This window comes from Gadus chalcogrammus, chromosome 19, assembly GCF_026213295.1.
Source record: "Gadus chalcogrammus isolate NIFS_2021 chromosome 19, NIFS_Gcha_1.0, whole genome shotgun sequence".
In the NCBI taxonomy this organism is placed as follows: domain Eukaryota; kingdom Metazoa; phylum Chordata; class Actinopteri; order Gadiformes; family Gadidae; genus Gadus; species Gadus chalcogrammus.
The window spans coordinates 16464608-16474888 of record NC_079430.1 but is presented as its reverse complement, the minus strand read 5'-3'; the positions used below and the strand labels follow the sequence as shown (position 1 = coordinate 16474888).

The 10281-nt window shown below is 40.8% G+C and overlaps 1 protein-coding gene across 1 annotated transcript; it reads right to left on the bottom strand.

Moving 5' to 3' along the window:
• Window positions 1-145: 145 nt before the first annotated feature.
• atp6v1e1b (ATPase H+ transporting V1 subunit E1b) lies at window positions 146-9689 on the bottom strand. The gene is made up of 10 exons (XM_056577969.1): window positions 9580-9689; window positions 9415-9474; window positions 8580-8645; window positions 8375-8484; window positions 7701-7767; window positions 7471-7560; window positions 6672-6740; window positions 6477-6571; window positions 5621-5708; window positions 146-830 (listed from the first exon to the last, which is right to left on the bottom strand). The coding sequence occupies exons 2-10, from the start codon at window positions 9445-9447 to the stop codon at window positions 768-770; spliced, it is 681 nt and encodes a 226-aa protein (XP_056433944.1). The 5' UTR covers window positions 9448-9474; window positions 9580-9689; the 3' UTR covers window positions 146-767.
• Window positions 9690-10281: the final 592 nt, after the last annotated feature.

Sequence of the window (10281 nt, the reverse complement as noted above, 5' to 3'; positions counted from 1 at the left end):
GAGAAACCATGTGGTCTACTAATAAAGGAAGCATGAATGGCCACTTTTACCACACAGAAGAGGAGTACTTCTCGTTGATTTGGGAACAAGCGCCCATTGAGTCAATAAGTGGGCTTCCCATTAAAAAAAAGGAAAAGAGTAGGAGTTGATCATAATTTTTTACTTTGTTACATATTTTCAATAACAGACAATCAAGAACAAACAACCGTATACACTTATAATTTAATCACACCTCTGGAGTCCTGATATACACACACTGCAACCACAGCCACACATCCGATACACATATGTAATGTACGATAAATGTAACATTAATAAATTAACTTCACCAAATAGTCATATTTTTTCTAGTACTTCATTCACTCTGTGATTGGTCTGAGCAGACATAAAGTAAAACAATGCTCTTTGCAAATTGTAATGAGGGGCCAATGGATAATAGACCAATTGTAAGCAAGCAAAATAATATGTAATTCTTAGGATCTAATCAGCGCCTGAAATGTTAAACATCCAACCAATCACAATGTCCCTTTACTAAGCAGTGTCAGCACAATACACGTCTTATTATTCGCTGCTCAAACCTCACGTCTTACATTAGCGCTTCCAACCCGTACTTGTAGTTGCACAGAAACATTACAGCAATACGTCACACAACAAAAATGTGTCTCCTCTTGAGTTGGAATTTGAATGGAATATAACTCTATCGACACAGGAATGGGATATTTTACACCACAAAATATAAAACAAAATGGAGACTTCTTGAAAGCAGCTCAATCCAAGAACTTGCGGTTGGGGTTCTTTCCGAAGAGTGCCACTCGTACTTCAGGCATCATCTGTAAACGGGAACACGTTGTTATATAATGCACAGAGACAAGTGGAAAACAGCCATCTGAATCCACCATCGTACGGTGCGAAACTCCTCACACTAGGGGGACTTGACCCAGACAAAAAACTGCAAAAGGTCTTGCATCACAATACATCTGAAAGCCAATTGTGGATGTTTAATAATTGCCTAAGAATAAGAAATACCAGACAAATGTTGCAACAAACACAAATGTTGAAACAAACACAAATCCCCAGAACAGATAGGAAACAGCTCCCCTGCCTAGGCACCTCTTGTTGTCAAAGGTTTTAAAATGAAAAAATTTAAAATGTTTTCTCCTCCCTTCTTCTCTCCAAGAGGTTTCAAAGAAAGTGCGGTTGCTGGGACTTGAAACCAGATCTCAGTCGAGATTAGGGTATCAGGTTGTGTGCATCAACCCTCTCCGGTACACCACCGGGACACACAGAGAGAGAAATGCTCCGAAGTTATACTTATGGTTACGTCATATAGGAACCAATGTCATGTGAATTGAAGTGTAAAATGTATCGTCGACCACGTATTTGCTAGCATGTCTGTGGTCGAGTGGAGTGTCCTGACATTCACAAGCACTGCAGACCTGGGTTCAAGTCCCACCAACAACACTCTCTTCAAACATATTGGATATTTTGAACCGATGTCACGTGAATTGTAAAGTCAATTATAACCTCTCACCAAATCCTTTCTGGTGCCTCTGTGGCGCAGGTGATAGAGCTGTTACCTGTATGTTCTGGAGACATGTGTTTGATTCCTGCCATGGCAGGTTTTGTGGGAATGAATGTACGGTGAACGGATGATTGTGAATAACTGTCTGTGTGAATTGATTTCTGTGAATGACTTAATTCACGTTAATCAATTTGCCCAGACGGTGATTCGGAATGAATGGGTGAATGGGCGAGTGGGAATGACTGTATGGGAGAATGGATGGCTGTGAATGAGTGCACTCATTCACAGCCATCCAGTCCCCCAGACAGTCATTCGAAATGAATGTGTGAGAGTATGGATCCCTTCACTGGACATGTGTTCCCACCACCCACCGTGGAGGAAAACAAACACATGTCCCCAGAACAGATAGGTAACAGCTCAAATACAGAGGCACCTCTTATTGGTCAAAGGTTCGAAAATTAATAAAGTTAAATTAGTGTCACCTAGGAGTTTCAGGGGGAGTGCGGTTGCCAGGACTTGAACCCATGTCTCCAGATCTCAGTCGAGATCATGGTTTCAGGCTGTGTGCGTCGACCATCTCCGGTGTACCACCGGGACACACAGAGAGAGAAGCTCCGAAGTTATACTAACAGTTGACGTCATGTAGGAACCAATGTCGTGATAAATGTATCGTCGACCACATAATTGCTAGCATGTCTGTGGTCGAGTGGAGTGTCCTGACATTCACAAGCACTGCAGACCTGGGTTCAAGTCCCACCAACAACACTCTCCTCAAACATAGTGGATATTTTGAACGTGTTACCCCTTATGTTTTTTTCCATGACGACCTATAAAAAACGACAGTGTTACCGCTTATGTTTTTTTTCATGACGGCCGATAAAAAACGACAGTGTTACCCCTTATGTTTTTTTTCATGACGGCCGATAAAAAACGACAGTGTTACCGCTTATGTTTTTTTCATGACGGCCAATAAAAAACGACAGTGTTACCCCTTATGTTTTTTTTCATGACAGCCGATAAAGAACGGCAGTGTTACCACTTGTGTTATTTTTCATGACCAATAAAAAACGACAGTGTTACCCCTTATGTTTTTTCTCATGACGACTTATAATAAAAAACAGTGTTACCCCTTACTAACTGTTTATTGTTGAAGTATGTCTTGTTTGTATGTGCCTGACCACAAATGAAGTTCTCTTACGGGAAAAATAAAGAATTTGTATTTGAATTACGTTTTCTTTTCATGACGACCAATAAAAAACGACAGTGTCACCCCTTATGTTTTTTTCATGACGGCCGATAAATAACGACAGTGTTACCCCTTACTCTTTTTTCCAAGACGACCTATAAAAAACTACAGTGTTACCCCTTATGTTTTTTTTCATGACGGCCGATAAAAAACGACAGTGTTACCCCATATGTTTTTTTTCCATGACGACCTTTAAAAAACGACAGTGTTACCCCTTACTCTTTTTTCCATGACGACCTATAAAAAACGACAGTGTTACCCCTTATGTTTTGTTTCATGACGGCCGATGAAAAAACGACAGTGTTACCCCTTACTCTTTTTTCCATGACGACCTATAAAAAAACGACAGTGTTACCCCTTATGTTTTGTTTCCTAACGGCAGATAAAAAATGACAGTGTTACCCCTTATGTTTTTTTCATGACGGCCGATAAAAAACGACAGTGTTACCCCTTACTCTTTTTTCCATGACGACCTATAAAAAACGACAGTGTTACCCCTTATGTTTTTTTTCATGACGGCCGATAAAAAAACAACAGTGTTACCCCTTACTCTTTTTTCCATGACGACCTATAAAAAACGACAGTGTTACCCCTTATGTTTTTTTTCATGACGACCAATAAAAAACGACAGTTACCCCTTATGTTTTTTTCATGACGGCCGATAAAAAACGACAGTGTTACCCCTTACTCTTTTTTCCATGACGACCGATAAAAAACGACAGTGTTACCGCTTATGTTTTTTTCATGACAGCCGATAAAGAACGGCAGTGTTACCACTTGTGTTATTTTTCATGACCAATAAAAAACGACAGTGTTACCCCTTATGTTTTTACTCATGACGACTTATAATAAAAAACAGTGTTACCCCTTACTAACTGTTTATTGTTGAAGTATGTTTTGTTTGTATGTGCCTGACCACAAATGAAGTTCTCTTACGGGAAAAATAAAGAATTTGTATTTGAATTACGTTTTCTTTTCATGACGACCAATAAAAAACGACAGTGTTACCCCTTACTCTTTTTTCCATGACGACCTATAAAAAAACGACAGTGTTACCCCTTATGTTTTGTTTCCTAACGGCAGATAAAAAATGACAGTGTTACCCCTTATGTTTTTTTCATGACGGCCGATAAAAAACGACAGTGTTACCCCTTACTCTTTTTTCCATGACGACCTATAAAAAACGACAGTGTTACCCCTTATGTTTTTTTTCATGACGGCCGATAAAAAAACAACAGTGTTACCCCTTACTCTTTTTTCCATGACGACCTATAAAAAACGACAGTGTTACCCCTTATGTTTTTTTTCATGACGACCAATAAAAAACGACAGTTACCCCTTATGTTTTTTTCATGACGGCCGATAAAAAACGACAGTGTTACCCCTTACTCTTTTTTCCATGACGACCGATAAAAAACGACAGTGTTACCGCTTATGTTTTTTTCATGACAGCCGATAAAGAACGGCAGTGTTACCACTTGTGTTATTTTTCATGACCAATAAAAAACGACAGTGTTACCCCTTATGTTTTTACTCATGACGACTTATAATAAAAAACAGTGTTACCCCTTACTAACTGTTTATTGTTGAAGTATGTTTTGTTTGTATGTGCCTGACCACAAATGAAGTTCTCTTACGGGAAAAATAAAGAATTTGTATTTGAATTACGTTTTCTTTTCATGACGACCAATAAAAAACGACAGTGTCACCCCTTATGTTTTTTTCATGACGGCCGATAAAAAAACAACAGTGTTACCCCTTACTCTTTTTTCCATGACGACCTATAAAAAACGACAGTGTTACCCCTTATGTTTTTTTTCATGACGGCCGATAAAAAAACAACAGTGTTACCCCTTACTCTTTTTTCCATGACGACCTATAAAAAACGACAGTGTTACCCCTTATGTTTTTTTCATGACGGCCGATAAAAAACGACAGTGTTACCCCTGATGTTTTTTTCATGACGACCAATAAAAAACGACAGTGTAACCCGTTACTCTTTTTTCCATGACGACCTATAAAAAACGAAAGTGTTTTTTTTCATGACGGCCGATAAAAAACGACAGTGTTACCCCTTACTCTTTTTTCCATGACGGCCGATAAAAAACGACAGTGTTACCGCTTATGTTTTTTTCATGACGGCCAATAAAAAACGACAGTGTTACCCCTTATGTTTTTTTTCATGACGGTCGATAAAAAACAACAGTGTTAGGTGAATTGTAAAGTCAATTATAACCTCTCACCAAATCATTGCTGGTGCCTCTGTGGCGCAGGTGGTAGAGCTGTTACCTATCTGTTCTAGAGACATGTGTTCGATTCCTGCCATGGCAGGCAAGACAAGCGGGCGCACTCCCGTGAAACTATCGCTCCCGTACTTGTCGAACGCATGCATGTGCAAACCGGGAAACCGTTGGGATTGATGAGAATCACAATAAAATGTGACACCGAATTTGAAACAGCACATTGTAATTTCTGCATCTATTATCAAAATAGTTATTAGTAATACATTGAAAATTTGAGAATTAAGAGTAAAAAAACTAGTAAAAAAAAGAGTAAAAAAATCTCCTTCTGGAGAAGAGCAATACATTTCTTTCTGCTTCAGATACTTTTTTGCGGGAGCCAATCACCAAGCGGGCTTTTCCCCCTGGCACGCTATTGGCTGGTTTAACACAATGACGACAGGGAAGCGACGGCAAGCAGCCAATTGCGTACAGAATCGTTTTAATCGTTGATCACGCCTCTTGTGCTGAAGATTATGACAGCAGCCTCTCCAGACCAACGTCCAATCCACGATTGAGCTTGGTCTGGCATTAGCCAGGCTACTAATATGTCACCTTTTAAAGTGAACGTACCTGCTGAGCCATGAGATCCAGTCTGCTCTCCAGGGTGTTGGCCACCTTGATGTTGCCGCGGGCGTTGTACAGCTCAACACCTCCGGAGCTGAAGAGAGAGGCAGGAGTATAAATACCAAATACCAACACACCCGCTGTATACCACAAATACAAAGTGTTATATTCTCTCAGCTCTATCCTAAAGCATGCAAATAAAAGAATTAAAATCCAGCGCCATTTTTGTCAAATGAAATGCGTCTGAAAAACAGACAATGTTAATTCGAGGGCTGGTACTAGTTCAAGGGTCACCATCGGGTCAAGCGAACGTAAAGACCTTATTTTAGGTGTAGACAAAGCTTGAAAATCTTCAATGGCCCTAAATCAGGTAAGTCTGACGGTGACGAACTGATCTCATTTTCCCAATTGCGACTAACCAAGCATCAATGGTTGTTCTTGTGATGAGGGGGGCTCCTGAACCAACTGTCCAATTGCACTGAATGTCATTAAGCGGTTTAAACTGTACACAACTTCAGGTTTCTTGTGCTTAAACGTCCCTAATTGATTGTTTTTGTGCCGTTTTACAGAGAGGGGGTGCGGACATTTGTATAAAAGAACCAGCTCTTTCTTCACATCTATGTACCGGTAATAGTTACTCTTCCATTTTAATGGTAATCAGGGCATTTAGTAGACGCTTTTATCCAAAGCGACTTACATCGGTTAATGCACACATTGACGACAGAGTCAACCATGCAAGGCGACAGCCAGCTCGTCGGGAGCAGTCAGGGTTAAGTGTCTTGCTCAGGGACACATCAACACCTTTTGCAAAGGATCGAACTAGCAACCTGTCGGTTACAAGACAACTTGTACAAGGACGTACATGTCTGGGGAGAGGTAGTTGTCCTGGTCGATGCGGACTTCCAGGTTGATCTTCACTGCTTCCTTGAAGGCAGGAATGCTCCTCTGAATGGAGGCCTGGAAAGAAAAACCACGACAACAAGTTCATTATGCTCCCAAACCAAGATATGGCTTAGTGCTTGCGCTTCATAGCTCAGTCAGAGATGAGATCACCCACCTGCACCATTTGGACGTCCTGCTTGCGGCAGCGAATGGTCACTTTGGGTTCCAGAAGTTGAAAGAATCCCTGATGAAAAAAAACCACAGGATTAAATTCCAGGTAAAGGAAGGTTTGACATGATGTCACCCGCAAAGGCGAAAAGCTCAAAGCCTCCATCTTGGTGCTACTCACCATTCTAGTTATCAGGACAAAGACGAGAACTACTAGTTGCGTGGTGATCCAAGGATGTTTTTTCAAAAAGTAGCAGCTTGATGGCGTCTTGGACCCCCCTACACCAGTAGGGCTCAAGACTCTAGGGCCCCTATAGGGCCCCTATAGACTCTAGGGCCCCTATAGGGCCCCTATAGACTCTAGGGCCTCTGCTGTAGGGCCCCTATAGGGCCCCTATAGGCTCTAGGGCCGCTGTAGGGCCTCTATAATAATAATAATAATAATACATTTAATTTAGAGGCGCCTTTCAAGACACCCAAGGTCACCTTACAGAGCATATAGTCATCATACATTTTTTAAAAAACAAGACATTGTGGAAAAAATAAATAAATAAATAAATAAACATAAGCAATAAGACATAAATAAACTATAAACTATAGTATAGAGGCCCTACAGCAGAGGCCTATAGAGCCATGACCTACTAGGGCCCCTATAGGGGCCCTATATGCTGTAGGGCCTCTATAGGGGTTGTAGGGCCCCTATAGAGGCCCTATAGTGGCCCTACAGCCCCTATAGGGCTGTAGGGCCCCTGCTGTACAGGGGCTGAAGGGGGTCATATCTGCGCCGCGGGGGTGGCTCCACATACCTGTAGGAGGAGGCCGTCCATCAGGGCCGGGTACCTGGCGGGGTCCTTAGCGATGGTCGCCAGCCGCTCACGCGCCTCGTTCAACATTTCCTGAGGACACACGACGGACCACGAGTGAAGTAAACAACACCTCGACACGAGGTTCTGAGTGAGGAAGATGTGGATGTGGGCGGCCGGGGAGAGAGCGTCGGGAGGAACGCGTTGTTCCACGGTCACGACAGAGGACTCACCGAGATCATATCATCACGCGCTTTGAGTACTTTGAGGCGGGCCTGGTTCATCAGGTTGGACATCTGACTGGAAGGGGAACACACACACAACTCATGAGAAGGGATCCAGTGTTTCCCCCGGCACTGTATGGTTAAGGCGGCCTTCTTAGAAACAATAGGGCCCCGCCTTGATTACCAATATATATATATATATATATATATATATATATATATATATATATATATATATATATATATATATATATATATATATAGCATTTTTTAGAAAATATTTTTTTTTACTATTATGCATTAACAAAGTACAAAACTCCCGTAGGGAAAGAAAACATACTTCCATAAGGTACAAAAACTAAAGATAACTAAATTGGAGAACTGTCTTACTTCCTGTAAAATGTAATATGCTTGATCCTCCAATAAAAAGATTTATAAAAAATAATAATAACTAAAGATAAATAATGTTATACTTTTCACAACAATAGTCATGGCATAAAGCTTTTTGAATGGTATCGACAGGCATCGCTGACTCAACCTAGTGCACAATTAAATTGTTCAATGATGATGAGAACTAAACACAATTATGGAAGTCACTGATCACGGGACAATGCTGCCACCCCCCCCCCCTGGGAGAGAGGAAGTTGAGGACACAGACCAGACGTGACTCACTGGCTACTCACATTTTCTTCTGCTGCTCGATCTGCTTCTCCTTCTTCTCGTAATACTCCATGATCTTCAACCGCTGTGTCTGCACCAGCCGGCCCTTCTCGATGTTGAACTCCTCTTCTGCCTGCATGGGGACACACACGCGCACAATGACATTTGGTAAAAATACTAAGTTATTATCTAGTCTGGTCCAGAAAACGGGACTGTATGTTACGGTACCTTGGCATCGATCTCCTCTGCCTTCTCATTGGCCTCCTGTTCAATGAAGGCCATCATGTGCTTGATCTGAAACAGAGACACATTAAACCTGAATGGTGACGCAAGTAAGGTTCCTCATTAATCATAAAAAAAAAACATTCCTCCCTTCATTCATTGCAAACATTCACACAATACACACACACACACACACACACGTATATCATATAGGCGACAAAGGTGATGCACATCTCTCCAGGGCTGTCAAAATAGTTGTAATTAAAACTGATGCTCCCTCAAGAACATTCAATGTTCATTCAATGTTCTTTAGGGAGCATTCCTTGACTGTAACTAACACCCTGGCGTTGAATTTGTCATGTTTAAGAATTGTCACTATGCATCAAACTCATCTCCATGACCTATTTTAGATGTGGGGCTATATTTTCGGAATGTGGTTGCGGTTATTTGGAACGTGTGTGACCAGTTATCCAAAACTTCATTCAAATGTCCCTTTTAGGCAAAGGCATTGATCACGTGACCAGGGGAACCTGCCACGGCCATCTGCAGTGCAGTTTAATCGTGTATGTTGTTGCCTATTCGGAAAATATCTAACGGAATGCAATATCGGCGCTAAAACCGAATGGCAAAAATGACGATACATGGACCTTGTAAATTAATTAATAATAGATCTATAATATTATCCCAGTGTCAATGGCACTCCTTGTTAAGCGTTGCATAATGAGACACAGTAGAAAACGAAGGTTACCCAGCAGCCATTTCAAAATAAATAGTAAATAAAGATAATGTATAAAGAGCGAAGGATGCATTAATGAATCGTGAAGGTTAAAATGAAACGTACCTGCTTCTGTACGTCGGCATCGCTGAGCGCCATGGTTGCAGCCGTCAAGATCCGCTAGGCCTACGAGAAATGCACTTGTTTAGAATAATTTCGGAATAAATGAACGAAAAAGAAAAGGCAATCAAATAGTGTATTACGATGGGAAAGAAACAAGAAACATATAACCTGGAATTGGAGGTAACGGAAATATGGAATTAATCGCTGCAGTCGTGACTCGTAAAGATGTCTACGGAGGATCAGCTGATTTTCAATGTCACGTGATGCGACTTCCGGCTTGATAGCCAATAGGATGGGATCTCCAATCCTCCGCTAGGATATTTTAATTCAGTCAAGTCATCTTTCAGGGGAGATATAGACGATATTTTTCTTTGTTAAGGAAATTTAAATGTATTTTATATGTGCATGCACACCACTCTATACTGCTAGACTCTAACTGCTAGAATAAAGAAGGATTGTTCATCAAATGTTGTATCACGTGGAATGTGACGCATCATCTGTCTGCGTGCGGCACTATTCTAATGTACGCAATGTCATATTTAATAATAATAATAATAATAATAAATACAATTTATATAGCGCTTAATATGGTACTCTAAGACGCTTACAAATATTTACCAACAATATCCTAAAAAAAATGCCCAAGCTTTACTGTCCCACTTACATTTATCATTTGGATATCTACATATATCGCAAAACCAGAGTGGGCACATTGTTTGATGTATTATTTTGAACTATTTAACAATGTGTCCTATAATTATATATGAGTGTTCGCTGCGTTAATGTACGTCAATTTATTGAGCTGCATTGTTACTGTAATTGAGAAATTATATAATTGCTGATTTGTGTGTGTGTGTGTGTGTGTGTGTG

What these genes read in the sequence shown, in the direction of transcription:
- atp6v1e1b (XM_056577969.1), bottom strand. Translation starts at nt 9,447, where the DNA reads ATGGCGCTCAGCGATGCCGACGTACAGAAGCAG. An exon ending in CGCGTGATGATATGATCTCG is followed by an intron (nt 7,561 to 7,700) that starts GTGAGTCCTCTG and finishes GTGTGTCCTCAG; the next exon opens with GAAATGTTGAACGAGGCGCG. An exon ending in AACTACCTCTCCCCAGACAT is followed by an intron (nt 5,709 to 6,476) that starts GTACGTCCTTGT and finishes CTCTCTCTTCAG; the next exon opens with CTCCGGAGGTGTTGAGCTGT.